We start from the raw sequence: 18,557 nt of genomic DNA on the forward strand, positions 1-18,557 counted from the left end.
CTTAGGTCTCATGACAGCCCTATCAGATCAAATATTGCCATTGAACAGATGAAGATCTACAAGAGCGATCCTAAACTTCCTAATTTTCCTAGCCATGAGGTAGTGACTTTTCTCGCTAATGAAAAGGTTATTAATTCGAAAATTGTACGCAGAGTGATTCCAATTCTCTGCATTATTTTCTCATCTGTGCATATGTTGATCGATATAAATATTTTCTTGACAATGTGATCTGAGAGATGATGGTTTCAGGCATTCAAAGTGTCACCCAAGAAAACCAGAATAAAAATATTGAAGTATAAGCATAATACAGTTGCTTATACCCAGTGTAGAAGCATAACACAGTTGCATGTTAAATTGCCCTTTCCGTCTCGAATTGGTGCATTAACCTTAGGTCTTTGGTATTTCTAGGCTGCAGTAACTGAATGATGAACCACCAATGGATTTTGCAAATTTATAATGACAGTGGTTGTTTGTGTATCAAATGGATTGAAGTTCCTATATATCGTTTCCATGGCAATGGTATATATTGTGCTTTGCACTGATTTCTTGTGACAGAGGGATCACTCTACAAACCCTCTTTTCATGATTATTTAGATGCAATTTTGCTTATTGGCTAAATATCTTTTTCACAGCAATTGGTATCATGCCATTATAGGAAAAAAAGATTTTCTGTTGATTTGGCCCAGTTTTGAACAAGAAAAATGCCCTAACAACTTTTAGCAGATAATCTTTTGGTGCACTGTGGGCAAATTGACTTTCAGTGGACATGTCACATAATTCCTAATCACCATTTACATACACATATATCCAAGAAAGCAGAGATTCTCAACTATATACAACTGTAATATGCAATACTAATATTTAAGGCATTTCTGAGGCAACAGATTCGAATAGGATTTCCAAAAGTCATGACAATATTTGACTCCATACATTTTACTTTTCCATTTGTATTTTGCAGCATCCAGTGTATGAAACAGACTTTTGAACACTCTTTTTAGAAGCATAATGTTACAACCTATAATAAATAGGTGATTCCAAAGCTCATTATAATGCAGATTTTACCATTCAACCATCTCAAACAAAACCTGAAAACCTCATTTCATTACCTACTATAACAGATTATTTCATAATTAATGTGCCATATAACAGTTCCAAGAATGTCTTTCATAATTAATGTGGCATATAATAGTGCCAAGAATGTCTTTCATAATTAATGTGCCATATAACAGAGCCAAGAATGTCCCAAACAGTCAGAAAATTTCCTTTAGTCACTGCAAAATTTAGTTTACAAATGTTATAAGGAACTGAAAAGCAAAGATAACCTTTGTCCTTAAGTGCAATCCATTTATTGCATATTAAGTATGAATGCAACAAAATGGCTTCTATAGTGGAGCAGAAGGATGCAACAAAATGATCTTTATAGTGGAGTAGTATCCACCATAGCTTCAACAATCCTATTGTCCAAGTCTTTTTCGTCAATCCATAAAGAACTCTTTTTCCATATAAGTTCTTTTTCCCTTCCTCTCTTTTGTTCAAGTGACTTTTCTTTCCGCATTCGTCTTTCAGCCTTATTAGCTCTCTCTCTTTGCTGCAAGTACAAATTAAAGAAATTTGCATTAAATTTGTTCCATGATGACTTTGAAGCTCTCAAGAACTATACATAAAGTCATGGCATGCTGTTAAAGCACTAAGAAAAATTATGTTTCTACAAAAAGTTCTTTTGCCTTCACCATGGTATTAACTTGGGTTTATTCAAAGCTAAACAAGCTTCTTAATAAGGATAAATGTTATGAATATGGTGGTTCATTTCCTGCTCCAAATGATACTCTATTGGAAATTCTGATATATATTGACCAGTTGCCCTGTGTAATGCAACTTATAAAATAGTGTCAAGTGATCACAGCAAGGCTCAAATGCATCTTCCTGTGCTGAACTCTAAAGATTAAGGCAGCTTCGTACAGGGTAAACAATTGGTGGATAATCTTATGTCTTCAGCTTAAGAAGATTTTCATTTAACAAGGGTTGGAAGAATCAAACCACTATTCATTAATTACACGTGTCAAACAAATCCCACAAAGTAATTGGAGATATTTTGCTTGATATCTCACAAAAAATTCAGTTCGGCAAGAATAGTTGTGTCAGGCAGTATTTCTAACCCATTGTTTTCTGTTGTAATTAATGAAAGCCCAACTGATTTCTTCCCCTCTTCAAGGGGAGTTAGGTAGGGATGTCCTCTTTTTGCTAGTGTTTACTTGGGCTCTCGTCTTGGGATAATAGCCCCACTAAGAAAATACAAAAATACAAATGCTTTGGATCTGATCCAGGAGATCTGCCCTAGATCAGCGCTCGATCTCCTAGGCAGATATAAATCTCCAAGCTCTCTCCTGTACTTACTCGGACCCGGCACTCTGCAGTGTCACACTCCTCCCGAGGCTAATGCCTATGTATGGTGTGTCTTCTCCCTCTCCCTGCCCTTGCTTTTATAACTTTATACTGAACTAGATCCCTAATTTTAATCTCTGAACTGATTGATGGCCGAGATTAGATCTCACCTTACTTGAGATCAATGGCTGAAATTAAAACAAAATCAAGTAAATTACTTTACTTTTCCTAAGTATCTTTTAGCTCAATAAGCCAACATTCTAATATGTGTTTTTTCCTAAGTTAGTCTTAGGCCAAGTTACATTAGCAACATGCAGGAGAATGTGGGTGGCTTCTGCACACAGACACAGGCCTGTGCAGAAACACTTGCCTGAGCTACAAACATCAACAGTGCTTTTCCAATCTAAGGGGGTGTGTCCCTAGGGGTTGTATGTCGTTATCAAACTAATAAATCAGCGTAAATAATTCAACCAAACAGCATACAAAATGTGCACTTTGAATGCTCATAGAAAATTAACAGCAAGGGTTAATTCTTAGAAAAAATCATGATGGTTGAGATCAAATTCATAAACCAATTACAACAGTGACATCAAACAAATGAAATGAAGTGAAGGTGTGCCTTAAGTGAATAGAAAATCAAAGTGCAAAAGTAGCTAACCAACCCACTAAAATACAACTAAACTACTCAACAAGTGATTCCAAGAGCCATAAACATGGCATAGTTTAATCAAATTAGTATGTTATTCAAGAGATCAAATTACATCATAATGACAACACATGACAGGCTAAATATATCCGGTAGTACCAATGGTGGAAGTGGTTCATTAGACCTAGAAGATGGGACAATGATAGAAGTATGTTGCTGTAATGTTCTCAGAAAACGCTGTCTAACCTCTACAAAGTTGTCTCCATTTCATTGATAGAAAAGCCTAAAACACAACTAGGGCTAGTTTGACCTAACTGTCCATGGAAAGAGGAAAGAAATCATACTAAATTCAACAAGCCCCACATGGCATGCTAAGCATGCAATGACTTGTTATTTGGATGAGGTTTTATGGTAGAAAACCACTTTTCACTAAGTTGCAAGCATGCACAGACCTCCGCCAAGCAAATTAGCCTCTGCAGCCTCTCTGTTTGCAAGAGTATGCCTATAATAACACTTGTGTTGAGAATTATAGCTTAGACAGGAATTTTTGCACATCTTCAGTGTGAACATGCAAGTAGTAGTTCACGATATTTTTGAAAAGTACTTTCAAAAAAATAATTCTATTTTTCGAAGAGGTATTGACATTCAATTTAGTAGAAAAAGTGAAAGTATTATATTTAACAGTTTAGTATAATTGTATCTCCTGCATGACTTAGAGTAGGAGTCATCTTAAAATAGATTCTCCGCTCAAACTCTAAAGACAAGGCAAGGTAGAGGCTTTCAACACACTTGAGTAGTTGAGCAGCTGAGAAAGATAGAGATAGCAGGCAGCCAGGAAAGAGATGTTCCCGGGCAATGTTACCCACCATTTTGTGGGTAATATCCATAGGTGAAAAAATTTCTCCAAGATGGTTCTAAGCCGGCACCCATCAGCTAGCTCACTGTGCCATTTCTCCGCCACCTGAGTCGGCCATGCGGTCCCTCACCCATCTGCCATGATCGTATGTTTGAAGGTGGGCCTCCCAAAGCTAAAGATATGCCTTGTCAATTTGAAATTGAGTCTTGTAGTTTTCTTATCACGGACACTTCTGGGTATGGATTAATGGGGGGATTCGGCGGAAAGAATGGGCTAGGGTTGTGCTTCTGTCCCCTAGACCCCTTTTAGGACTTCACCTTGGATTCTAGTCTCGTGGGATCTCCTTTATTGACCACTTGGTTTCAGGGATGGTATTTCATGGGAAACCCCTATTTTGGTTGTGTGGTCCCGCTCCCTTATCCACCTATATTACCCCCTTTCCATTCATTATTACCCCATCCATCACTTCTCCCACCTGGGTCCACATTCCTCCATAAGGGCCACATAGAGTCAACACACCCCTTCCCCTTGCCCACACCTTGGGTCATGGCTTGGAATGAAGCCCGAAGGTTGATGCAGCTAAAAAGAAAGTCAAAATCATATATGGCCACATTCAACAGGAAAGGTACCACAAAATGCAAAAGATGGTCGAGACAAAAACATTTAGCACGTGAGCAAAAGCCATTACATGGAGCTCTACCCCATCATCATGGCCACCACCCTGGTTCCAATAAGTTCTATGAACCTTCCTCTTCATATAGGAACCCATGATTGTCCCAATCCCTAGTGGGCAATGAATCGCCCCACCTTAAAGGGAGGAATTCACTGCTATATCTTATACATCATGCTCTAACCCCTTAAGCCTCGAGCACTTAATCTAAGAAAATCATGAAAGGGCAAAAGACATATAAAGAGATGGAAAAATCAAGGCCAAAGCACCTCATGTACCATGATTGCTCCCTCCTACACCTTGTAAACCCAAGTGTGGGCTTCCCTCTTATTAGCTACCCCTATGCCCCAGCGTGTGACCCAGGGTTGCCTCCTCTCATTCCCTACCTCATTCACCTATCCGCCACATGCCACCACCTTTTGACGGATGTACCTTGACTATATTATCCCCTTTAGAAGCAAAAACCACCTAATAGGGTACTTGGTTAATGCCATTGGGAGTTTAGGAGACATTGGCACATCATGAAGCCCATTATGGAAGGGCAGGGCATTATGAAGTCCCCACCTGTGGTCCATGATTAGGTAAGCTCATGGCTCGATTTCTCTAATGACTTGTTGTACTGGAAGCCTAGGGGACACATTGGATCTTATGTAGGATTGCAGATGGTTTCTATTTGGGGTTTGGTCTACCTATATGGGGTCCTAATCCTCCTAAGGCCTACATTGGCACATATAGGGTAAGCATTGAGAGCCATAGGCCCCCACAGCAGCAGATTGCACTTCATGGATCCCCACAGCCATTCAGAGATTGCTCGTGGTTCATCTATTAGACAAGGATGATGTCCCTGATCCATCATGCCCAGTCGACACTAGATCTACACCATACACTTGGCAGATGATCCAGAACTTGCACGATGATGTGGCATCACCTACACCATCATCCTAGCCCTTGTAGGCGATCTACTGGCATCTTCGATTTGTTTGGAGACCCATGAGGACATTTTTGTGCCCCCACATTTCATTTGGAGCACCATGGGTTATTACAAGGGGCCAACCCCTTGTCCACTGCTTTTGAGGGTCCTATTCTTCATTGTGGCACCCATTGATCCAGGTGGATGTTGGTGGCCACCCACCAACCCATTTGGACCCCCACAACTGTCTCTTTCAGCATTTTCAGTTTCCTTAATTGTAGCACAACTTACTATTTTTAGCAGTTTTTCGGGTCCTGAACTTCCGGAGCCGTTTTGAGGCCCTAAACGATGTTTTTTTGGGAATCTGGGGGCAACATGGGTCTATAGACCAATGTTGCCCTTCCCAAAGTGGTAGTGCTCGGATAGATCTTTCTAACGAGCTATTGTACGCATCAAACGAAGATCGTATGCCAAAGTTACGACCCCGGGAAATTGATGTACCAATTTACCCAAACGGGGCCCACAATTTGGCGTTTCATCTTCTAGGGTTAGGTTTCGGGATGTGAAGGGTTTTCCATTGTTTCTCAACAATAAATAGGCCTTCGAGCCTCATTGTAATACAGTTCGGAACAGTTCAGAGGCATGTAGCCGCACATCTCTTCTCAGAGATAAGCTACCATCGCCCTAGCTAGTTTCTTGCCATTTCTGGTTGTAAGCAGATTTCAGTATTTTCCATTAATGAAATGAAGCATTATTTCCGCTGCATCTATGTGTTTATGGTTATTGCACCTCTGTATTTATGGTTATCTCTGTAATCTATTGCGTTCCTATTTAAATCCGGATCAGTGGTATCAGAGCGGTCTGCTTTTTCTCTGTTTTTCTTTGCATGTCCCCAACGAGGTCGGGATATAAGGAGTTAGGGCTTGAACTGGTCGAACCTTTGCAAGACCAGCCTCGCAAATCCCGACGGCCTCCCATGGCGGATGAGAAGAAAGACGAGGGGGCAGGAGATCCTATCAAAATCTTGCTCGAAGAAGCGCTCGAGCGGCAAAGGAACGCGATGATGGATAGCTTTGCGCAGATCCTTCAGCGGCTACCCAGAGGCGACGCATCGACGTCCAACAGCGACTCTGGAAACGCCACACCGTTTAAGGTACAAGTTAATTTTGAAATCCCCATCTTCGAGGGTCAAATAGACGCAGATGCCGTAGATAAATGGTTAAATCTGCTAGATGGGTATTTTTCTGTTCATGAATTTTCAAGCCGGGAAAAGATTGTTTTTGCTCTTCTCAAAGCAGCCCCCCATGTCAAGGACTGGTGGGAAACCTACTGCGAGCAGAAGGATGAAAGTACAGGCTCACTATTTTCAGCCGCACCCACTTGGAATGACTTCCGGGATGCCATCAAGGAGCAGTACTACCCTGTCGGAAGCTATGAGGACAAATACATCAAATGGACCACATTGCGGCAGGGACGAGACCAAGATGTGCCGGAGTTCACAAACATTTTTCATACCCTTCGCACACAGTTGGGTATCAAAGATTCAGAGCTGCATCTGGTACTCAAATACCGTGGCTGCCTGCACAAATACATCCAGGAAGAGATGGTGTTCTTGAACATCTCCTCACTCGGCACGGCGTACCGATACGCTGTCAAAATCGAGCAAAAATTCAAACAGAAGAAGCGAGACTTTGGATCTGCAAATCCAAAGCCCAAAGGACAAAGCCAAGGCGGGGTGACCCAAGACAACCCGTCGAAGCCGCAAGAAAAGAACAACACCACGAAGCCGAAGAAGGACACAGGAAAGTGGTGTGAGTTCCACAAGAGTCCCACTCATAACACAAGTGAGTGTCGGACCAAGCAGTCGCTGGTGGCCGAGTTGAAGGCTTCCGAATCAGATGCATGTTCCGACCCTGAGCCAGAACTCGACAAGGGGAATGGTAAAGGGAAGCAAATCATTGATGCGGATCCCAGTGCCACTGTTGCCACCGCCAAGATCAAGAAAAATGAGCCCGAAGATCCAGAGGAGGGGGAGCGTCTTTTCCACTCACAGATGTGGGTGAAGGGTTCACCGCTGCGATTCATTGTCGACAGTGGTAGCCAAAAGAACCTGGTTTCAGCAGAGGTCGTGAAGCGGTTGGGCCTACCGACTACACCACACCCACAGCCGTACAGTATCGGGTGGCTTCATGAAGGACGAGATCTGAAAGTTCGCCAGCAGTGCCGCCTTCCCTACAGCATCAAACCATTCACAGACGAGGTATTGTGTGATGTTACACCTCTGGATGTTTGTGATGTATTATTAGGCCAGCCATACTTATGGAGGCGACATGCTGTGTATGAGTCAAGGCCTCGTGCTGTCATTATTTCTTTGAATAATTCATTATACAGGATACCAGAGGTAGCCCCACCTACTGCCACATCCTTGATCACTACCAAGAAAGGCAGCAAGCTCATATCACAGACCAGGAAATTCATTTGTCTGGTTCACTCCCAAAATAAGGGGAAGATCGTTGCTACACCCATGACCCCTGCAAAGGGTTCCTCCATGCAGCAGCAGCAGCAAAAGGATACGGTCATGACAGAACACAGGAACAACTTCTCCTCACCCACAGGGGTACCACATAAGTTTCAGGTGGGCAACAAAGTCTGGTTGCATCGACAGAAAGAACGCCTTACCAGAACCCATCAGAAGCTCAGACCACACCGACATGGTCCTTACAGCAGTACCAAGGCTATGGGGAACAATGCTTTGGAGCACAACATTCCTCCATTCCTTCGCCTGCACCAAATGTTCAATGTGGACCATCGTCGACCATGCTTCCCACCATCACTGGACACATCAGAGATTGCAGGACAAGTTCAGCAGATGGAGGAACTCAACGCAATGGGGACCATTGCTTCCTAAGGGGGGAGGAATGATCCAGGTGGATGTTGGTGGCCACCCACCAACCCATTTGGACCCCCACAACTGTCTCTTTCAGCATTTTCAGTTTCCTTAATTGTAGCACAACTTACTATTTTTAGCAGTTTTTCGGGTCCTGAACTTCCGGAGCCGTTTTGAGGCCCTAAACGATGTTTTTTTGGGAATCTGGGGGCAACATGGGTCTATAGACCGATGTTGCCCTTCCCAAAGTGGTAGTGCTCGGATAGATCTTTCTAACGAGCTATTGTACGCATCAAACGAAGATCGTATGCCAAAGTTACGACCCCGGGAAATTGATGTACCAATTTACCCAAACGGGGCCCACAATTTGGCGTTTCATCTTCTAGGGTTAGGTTTCGGGATGTGAAGGGTTTTCCATTGTTTCTCAACAATAAATAGGCCTTCGAGCCTCATTGTAATACAGTTCGGAACAGTTCAGAGGCATGTAGCCGCACATCTCTTCTCAGAGATAAGCTACCATCGCCCTAGCTAGTTTCTTGCCATTTCTGGTTGTAAGCAGATTTCAGTATTTTCCATTAATGAAATGAAGCATTATTTCCGCTGCATCTATGTGTTTATGGTTATTGCACCTCTGTATTTATGGTTATCTCTGTAATCTATTGCGTTCCTATTTAAATCCGGATCACCCATGGACCTCATCAGGCCTCTTAAAGGGCTCTACGACATGCATAAATTATTATTTTTCCTCTTGAGAGGCTTACCTTTCATTTGTGAGCTAGTTTGGTGGGCTTGTCACCAAAGGTTAGGTCATTTTGCACATTATTTTATTTTTAAGGGCTAATGTAGGCTCATTAGCTAAATCAAACTCCTAATTGGTGTATAAATAGGTGTTAGTTGGATTCATTTGTATCATCACTTGACTTGGGATCTCTCTATCTTTAGAGAAATTTGCACTTTTTCCTTAAAGGATTATTTTGGATAATGGATGAATTTTGATGTATGGATTTGGGCTATTTCTATCTTGGAGTTTCTTAGTTGCAAATGTGATGCTGGTTGGATATACTCTCTAACATTGTAAGTGCAAATTTAACATTAGTTTTCTTGTTGCTGCATACATTTGAATTTCGCTATAATTATGGTTAATTGTTGCATGCACGAAATGTGGAATTATGTGTCTATTTAGCTTATTCTTTGTATGGGCCATTGTTAGATGAATGAAATGTCCAAGAGATCATGTTATCTTGATAAGATCGCACCATTTGTATGAAGTATAAATGCTTGAAAGTCACTTTTCTTCTCTTTCCTCAAACATTGGACGAAGTTGACTTTGGGAGCCTCCTTGATCAAGAAACTAAATCCTTCTTCATTATTATCCTTGACTCCATATCCCCAAGTGAATTAGGCACTAGTCCCTCAAAAAGGATGATCACTTTAACCCTATTTTTACCCTTTTCCCCTTTTTTCCTAGGTCTAACCCCATTAGGTCACCTAGGGCATCAATTTCCTAGGAAACTAGCCACAAGAAAACTTCGATCTCCTAGATACAACTGCGCTGGTGGGTCCCCTTCTTCTCCTCCAAATTTGAAGCAATTTTGACAGTGGAATCTCCAGATACCTCAAGCCCTAGCTCTAGGATCAAGTTTTCCCTAGGTGTTCCCAAAGCTAGAACCTAATAGGATCAATTTGACATCTTTGGGAGAAAATTCTTGTTTGATCCTTTCCCCTCACCTTGGCCAGGTTAAGAACATCATTGGTTGCCAAAATCCATCCCCTAACCTAGGCTGGGTCCACTTGGCCTTGTGTGGTCCCATTCTTCACCAAAGCCTATTTAGCAAGGACTACTCGAGAATCCAAGTTCTCAAAAGGATTTTAGGGATTGAGAACATCTTTTACAGGTCTTATACTTCTACCTCAACCGTCCAATCCTCATCCCCTTTCCATAGAAGGTCAAGTCCCTTGCTTAAAGAGAAAGCAAGCCATATCCTCCAAACTCTTCTGGAAAGGGAATCATTTGGGCCACTCTGCCCCTTCATTGATCTATACTTTATAAGTGACTTACCAACTACCCAGTCTCCTCCCATTGATGGAAGTTCGTGAAGAGTAGGGAGTCTTAGTCGTGGTGACAGTGGGCTAAGTGTCCATAGTTGCCCTCGATGTTAATTTTAGGTATGGTCTATGCTAGAGCAATTTATTTAATTTCTTTTCCATATTAGCAATCAAATCAGCATAAAGTAAACTGCAGATAGAACATAAATATAAATCGCAGAAGACAAGCCAAGACAAGAGGACACAAGATGTGGCGCTAGCCAGGGACAAACCCCACAATGTGTGGGGAAACCCTTGATCAATTCTTCTTTCATGTTCTTCAAAGTTTAGCAAAGAAAGAGAGAGAGAGAGAGATAGTATATTTACATTAGAAGTCAACACTTTGACTTATCTAGATCTGAGCATAGATCATCTCCTATAACGATGATACATGAGATCAGTTGAAAACATTCTGCTTCAACTGATTCTCCTAGGTGATGGCTTCTATCCATTTCGTTCATTTGTTGCACCTTACCGTGTAGCACCATCATGCTGCATCCTGCATCATCATGCTGCTCATGATCACTGTGCTGCCCATACATCATGTTGTCCATGATCTCATCTATCATGCTGCCCATGATCTCATACATCATGCTGCCCATGATCTCATTCAACATCATGCTACCCATTACTAATATGCCCATCATCATGTTGTCTCATTTATCATCATGTTGTTGGGATTATCATCCTTGCTGCACCTCTGAGATACCTGTCCATATCAAGAATACTAGATCTAAATACTATGATGACCATTGCCACTATATGTCTCCTTTTACAGGTATGCCGAGAAGCTCTTGATCAATATTGAAACATCATTGAAGTTATGTCGAGGCAGTAACATATACATCTGTGAGACTGAGATGATACCCAACATAATTTTCATTGTGCAATCTGAGTTATGTTGTTTATTGCATCTAAACTGTCACAGGGATACCACCGAGATTTATACGCATAGATTGTGGCTACAGCAGTTTGTTCCAGCGGCCTCATTAACTTACTACGGCCACCAGCAGCTCCAGCAGCTCTTCCTTATCACTGCGGCTACCCTCACCTTGACTGTGGTTGTCTATGTCTTGACTGTGACTTCATGACAGCGGCATTTCCATGCTATGCGTATATATATATGGTCAGCGTAAGAAGTGTTTTCATGAACAATAAACTGCGTGGATATCTTCAGCGTATAGGGACTGTGCATGCATAACTGCATATGCATATAAGGCTGCGTATAAGGTGACAACACTGTCCACGCTGTGCATATAGTTCATAACGTCAACATGTACAACGTGAACATTGACCTCCGATGACAGCGTGAACATAGACCTCCGATGATAGCGTGAACCGTGACACATATCTCCCATGACTGCCATGTCCTATTACAGCGTGTATATATCTCCATAACTGTGTCTATATATATATTGCCATTTTCTGCATATATGTATCTCCATTGCCTGCGTATACATAGTCATTGCCTGCGTGTAGGTCTTCATGACCAGCGTATTTCATAATCTAACCAGTGTGTAGATGTCTTCATAATCTGCATGTAGGTCTTCATGACTAGCGTTATGACTGCGGCAGATTCTCACGTTGACTGCGGCTTCAATCTAGACATTGCCAGGACTGCGTTTCATCATAATGCCACAATGTTTAATATGACTGTGTTTCACCATAATGCCACGCTGCCCAGATTACACGCTACCTGTTGTTCTACGCTGCGAGATCTGTAAGGCAACGTAGGTTTCTTCTTGGACTGTGTTATGAGATCTTGAGCCTTCCTGTTGCTGCGTATTTAGTGACAGCTTCTAGGGTTTCTTCCATAGCAGTGTTTAGATCTAGATCATTATGCTACTGCAACTAGGGCATCATAGCAAATACTCTTAGCGTTTTCTCCTTCTCCAAAAACCCAGACGTGGAGAAGAGATCACATGAAGAGTCTCTAAATGACTTCAAATCCTCTTCTATTTATACCAAAACGTATAGGTTCAATAGACATGACGTTTGGGCTTCTTGAGCCTACATAAGCGCTGGTCAGCTAGATAATAAAACCATAATCTTAATAAATTCATATCTCCACAAATACATATCGGAATTGGATGATCTTTGGATCAATCCTACACCTCTCGATGAGGGATCCAATAAAAATATCAGCTGCCATAAATAAGCTAACCCACATGGAGTTTGGCCCTAGTTGCCAATTTAACACTCCCTCTCAACTAGGGAGAACTCCATCCGCTGATCCATAAGTCCAACTGTACTATCTCTGCCATCAGTGCTCTACACTGCTCTGCCTAACTCTGCTTAGCTCTGCTCAGCTCTGCTGGCTCCGCTCTGCTCTGCTCAGCTCTGCTGGCTCTGGCTCTGCTCAACTCTGCTCTGTTGAACTATGAAGAAGAAGAATTGATCGAGAATGTCTCATACCATTCTCCACTGACCCGAAGTCAGTCTCAGAGTGTGTACCACTGGTCCTAGACCAATCTCAACCGACCCAAAGTCAGCGTCATAGTGGGTACCACTCCTACCACTAGTCCCAGACCAGTATCGCAGGCTCAGAGAGTGTACCACTGGTCCCAGACCAGTCTCAACCGACCCGAAGTCAGCGTCATAGTATGTACCACTCTCACTGGTCCTAGACCAGTCCTACACTGACACAAAGTCAGTCTCAGAGTATGTACCACTGGTCCCAGACCAGTCTCAACCGACCCGAAGTCAGCGTCATAGTATGGTACAACTCCTACCACTGGTCCCAGACCAGTATCGCAGGCTCAGAGAGTGTACCACTGGTCCCAAACCAGTCTCAACCAACCCAAAGTCAGCGTCATAGTATGTACCACTCTCACTGGTCCCAGACCAGTCTCAACCGACCCGAAGTCAGCGTCATAGTGGGTACCACTCCTACCACTGGTCCCAGACCAGTATCATTGATCCCAAATCAATGGAGGTCATCCTAGCGTAGGGAGTACAGTAGATACAACGATGCGTCCATCAGTACTACTATGGTCCCTAACTTCATTTCCCTGCTCATTGATCAGCTGAGAGGTACTTCCCATGAGTCCCAGACTGCATGGGTAGGATGCCTCGACAGGAGAACTAATCAATCCTGTCCTCACAAGAGAACACATCAATCCTGCTACAATCGCCATGGAGAACCATCAATCCAGACCGCCATGGAGAACACATCAATCTAGGCCTCACAGGAGAACACATCAATCCTGCTATAATCGCCATGGAGACCACATCAATCCAGGCCTCACAGGAGAACACATCAATCCTGCTACAATCGCCATGGAGAACACATCAATCCAGGCCTCACAGTAGAACTAATCATCCTGCTACACAGGAGAGCGAATCATCCTGTTCCACAAGAGAGCGAATCATCTTGTCCCACAAGAGAGCAAATCATCTTGTTCCAGTCCGCACCACCAGGGGAGGGTGAGTCACCCTGTGGTCGTATGTTGCTCCAGTAAGAATCGCAAGCCCTCAGAGCTCCCAAAGCTCAATATATGCAACATGCAGGACCCTTTTACAAGGGTCGCTCGACGACTCCAAGTCGTACGGGAAAATCACAGATTTGATCTTTCCGTGGGGCTTTGTCAAAATGTCAGCTACCTGTACATCAGTCTCAATGCGATGGAGCCTCCTTGCTCATCGACTTACCATCTCCTAGATAAGGCAGCATCTGATGTTTATCTGTTGGAGCAATCATTGAATACGGGATTCCTCTATAATCGAATCCCACCTCTGGTTGTCACAGAGAATCATAGTGGTATTCATCATGTGTACAAACAGCTCACTGAAGAGCTTCCGTCACCAGACTGCCTCTCAGGTAGCCATGCTAGCAGCAATATACTCTGCCTTGGTGGTGCTCAAAGCCACCAACTTCTGCTTCTTGCTCAACCAGGATATCGAAGCAGATCCCAAGGAGGACCAGCACTGAGAAGTGCTCCAGTGATCCTCTACACTGCCATACTAACTGCAAAACATATGTCTGGATGGAGGTTCACCAAGAACATCAACGTGAATGAGTTTCAGAGGCATTTCCCAAATCTAGTCCGACATCATTACCATATAACTTCTGAAAGTTAAGATCCTCGACGTAGTCATAGGCTTGCAGTTTATCTTTCCACATTCAGAATCCAACTCCCTCTGTCTTCTACAAATGAGAGGGTCTACACCTGTCAGACATAGGTGCCGGTATGAGAGGACTGTCATCCACAACCTTCGGATGGTTTGGATCGATTTCACTCCTAGTGAATCTCAACTTCATCAGACAGCTGCTGATCCTCTCATACTATGCTCGGGGTGTCTTGCTTCAAGCCATAGAGGGCTTTCTATCACCTGCAAGCATGAGATTCCCGATCATGAATCAAACTCCTCGGGTTGTTCCAAACTTGTGGACCTGTGGCATGAGGGGGATGGTCCCCTTATAAGATTTTCCTTCGGTACATCTCAGACATGTACTTTCATGCTCCTTTTGAATTCAAGCTTCCTTGTCACCATCTGACTCACAGACCTCTGGTGCTATGTGTTAATGGACATGGTCCCCAGTGGACTTCCTATAACTTAATACATCCTTGAACTCAAAAACATCTTTGAAAATTCTATTTTCAAAGACGTAACTTTCCATCGACGAATGTCACCTTTGAACCTTCGACTTCCATTACTGGGGTTCCTTGCTTCCGGAGGAATCGGTCGTGTCTTTGATGACCTGCATCTCTGTCATTCGGACACTCCTTCGCATAAGGGTCGAACTTATCATCAAGACATCTACCTTTCCTTCCACCCTTAGATCCGAACTTCCCAATGAAGTGATCTTTAGGTATGCCATCAGAAGTTCTGTTGCGCCATTCTGATAATATGCTCTGCTTCGACTTCACCCTAAGTGAATTGTGAAGAACCCATTGATCTTTGTCTTGTCCCAACTGTCTTTGGTGATTGATCTTTCACTCTTGCTTGGGCATTGTCTTCACCTCAGCTCTGATCCCATGTTAATTTTAGGTATGTTCTATGCTAGAGCAATTTTTTTAATTTCTTTTCTATATTAGCAATCAAATTAGCATAAAGTAAACTGCAGATAGAACATAAATATAAATCGTAGAAGACAAGCCAAGACAAGAGGACACAAGATGTGGCGCTAGCCAGGGACAAACCCCACAATGTGTGGGGAAACCCTTGATCAATTCTTCTTTTATGTTCTTCAAAGTTCAGCAGAGAAAGAGAGAGAGAGATAATATATTTACATCAGAAGTCAACACTTTGACTTATCTAGATCTGAGCATAGATCATCTCCTATAACGATGATACATGAGATCAGTTGAAGACATTCTGCTTCAACTAATTCTCCTAGGTGATGGCTTCTATCCATTTTGTTCATTTGCTGCACCTTATCGTGTAGCACCATCATGTTGCATCCTGCATCATCATGCTGCTCATGATCACTGTGCTGCCCATACATTATGTTGTCCATGATCTCATCTATCACTCGACCTAGCAGTTTTCCTCATAGGAACCCCTTTTAGGTCCCCTGCTAGTTTGTGCGGTAACAGCCAGCACACAGTTCAAGACAACAATCCATACAGTTCAATACAATTGTACGTAAGTCTGCACAGCAATACAAACCAGACTTTCGTACAATTCAATACAGCCATATGGAAGTCCACACAACCATATGGATCAAACTCCCGTACAATCAGATGGAAAGGCCATCCATGTTGTTTAGCAGGCTATAGAAGCTCAGTTCAGGATGTTTCTTTGGTATCCATTGTTTAGAAATCAATATGCTTGTAGATTAGGGTTGATTCCTCTTTCTTGATAATTACTTGTGAATGTATGTTGGCTTTTATTACTTTTATTATGTCTTCTTCATCAAGCAATTACCAAAACATAAAGTACATGAAGATCACAAGAGACAAAGAACACAAGATGTAGGCTCCAAGCCAGGGCAAAACCCCACAAGGGGGAAACCCAAACAACTTATCTTCTTATAGAATCAGATCAAAGTGAGATATCCAAGACCCAAAAACCAAGACCAAGACCTCCACATAGACCAAGTCAGCCCTCCTTCAAAACTCCTCCAACCAAGTCAAAGTCAACATTGGTCAAACCTCAACAAATCTGGTCAAACAAAGAACTTCAAACTGACAACTCAGACGTGCAATTCGAACCTCAACTTCGCACATGAGCAGAAACAAGAAAATTTTGGCCTTTTCTCTCTCCTTTGACTTCTCCTCTTTCTTCTTTGACTTTCACTGCTTTTCTTCTTCCTCTTGGTACAAAAATCGATGTGTGTGAGTGAGTGATCAATTTTCAAATGACGTCGAAGTCTCTTCTATTTATAGCTTTCTAGGAGGTCGAATAGGTACCCCTTCTAGGCCGACTTGGCCTTGTGGTGACAAAATGACTTTTTTACTCAAAATAAAAATTTATTTTGTTACAAATAATCCAAATGGGGCTTTGACACATGGAAATTTTTCTTTTTGACTCAGTAAACCCTAGAAGCATGAAGAACATGCTTTGACTAGAAAAATAATAATAATAAAATTTATTTTTCTTCTTTTTTCTACGGATATGGATACGGATACGGATCCGGATCCGGATCCGCTAGTTTTTTGAAAATCCAAGATCCGGATACGGCAAGGATACGTCACGTACAAAAAAATAAAATATAATAATATTTTTAAAATTTTAAAAAACACTTTAGAGTTCAAAAATATTGATGGTTAATAATTATCAATACACAATTTGAATTAAATAACATATATATATATCAATACACAATTTGAATATATATATATATATATATCAATCAATAGACAAAAACTAAAATATATATGAGATTTTAAATATTCATTTGAAAGCTACATATATATATATTATTATTATAATATTATGTATATATCAAAATATCAATACCAAAAACTAAAATATACATGATTTCTTTTAAATGTTCATTTGAAAGCTCATTTGAAAGTTAATGAAACTGAAGCATATGCAAAGTTAATGGCTGGTATTTATATATATATTTCAAATTATATAAACGCTGATAATAAACTAAACGCTGATAATTTATCAAACTGATAATAATAATATATAAACGTTGATGTTCTTTGGAATATCCTTGATTGTAGCGCTGCGGACTGAACGATGAACCCTAATTTCCTTGATGCCGCCTCGCTTCCTTCGGCCGCCGTCAGGCCTCTGCTCGGCCACGCTGTTGACGGAGACGCGCGGCACAGTCATGGAGCGCTGGCTTTCCCCTTCATCGGTGAACTGCAGGGTTGGGTAGCGGCCATGGGAACTCTCGGAGGTTTACGCGATGTGAAAGATTTTCAGAACTCAATAGAGACGCTCGATCTTGGGCGCTTTGCCGTTGATGAACACAACAAGCAGCAGAATGGCGATGTATCGTTTCGTCGAGTGGTGGCGGCAAAGGAGCAAGTTGTAGCGGGGACTATGTATCATCTGACCATAGAGGCCGAGGACGGCGATAAGCCCAAGCTGTACACAGCCAAGGTGTGGGTCAAACCCTGGGAGAACTTCAAGAGTCTGCAGGAATTTAAGCCTGTGGAGCAACCCTCTATTTCCAGGGCTGACCTTGGCGTCAAGCAAGAAAATCCGGCGTGCCCAGAAGGCGTAGAATGGCTTCAGGCATCTTGCATGGAACCCAAATCCTGGAACTCAATGTTCTGAATCTACTCAATGGAGTCACAGATCTGCCTTTATTACAGATCTGCAGCCTTCGAATCCTCAAGATCCGATGTCAAGGGTCATGGTTCTACTCTGAATCGGGAGTACTGACTGTGCATGGCAATCAAATGATTAGATCTGCAGTTAAACCATCAAATCAGGAGCCCAGAAGATCTTGGGGCCTTAAAAAAACCCAGATCGATGGACAAGCAGCTTGCAGGAGGCAAGTTCAGACGAGATCAACTCTGAAGCAGCTTTCGATCGTGAACCAGCGGGATCTGCCTGAAGAACCTCATGCATTCCAGATCCAAGTTAATCTTTCCGGCAAAACGACAATGTTATGGGTTTGCGCATCAGATCTTGTGCAGGATCTTCTGCAAAAACTTGAATGCCGGCTGGGGATTCCCTCCTCGTGCCTCAGATTGCTGTATAAGGGTAAGC

At 42.4% G+C, this 18,557-nt stretch overlaps 1 protein-coding gene across 1 annotated transcript in view; it reads right to left on the reverse strand.

Moving 5' to 3' along the window:
* Nucleotides 1–1,143: 1,143 nt before the first annotated feature.
* The window catches only part of LOC149263668 (uncharacterized), a 92,164-nt gene continuing 74,750 nt past the window's right edge, over nt 1,144–18,557 (reverse strand). Inside the window, exon 2 of the mRNA XM_089388269.1 lies at nt 1,144–1,588. Within this exon, the coding sequence (XP_089244395.1) occupies nt 1,418–1,588 (171 nt within the window). The 3' untranslated portion in view covers nt 1,144–1,417. The remainder of the gene's footprint in view (nt 1,589–18,557) is intronic.

This window comes from Pinus tabuliformis, chromosome 6, assembly GCF_031772625.1.
Source record: "Pinus tabuliformis cultivar Carrire ecotype Pingquan chromosome 6, CPIR1, whole genome shotgun sequence".
Lineage (NCBI taxonomy): Eukaryota > Viridiplantae > Streptophyta > Pinopsida > Pinales > Pinaceae > Pinus > Pinus tabuliformis.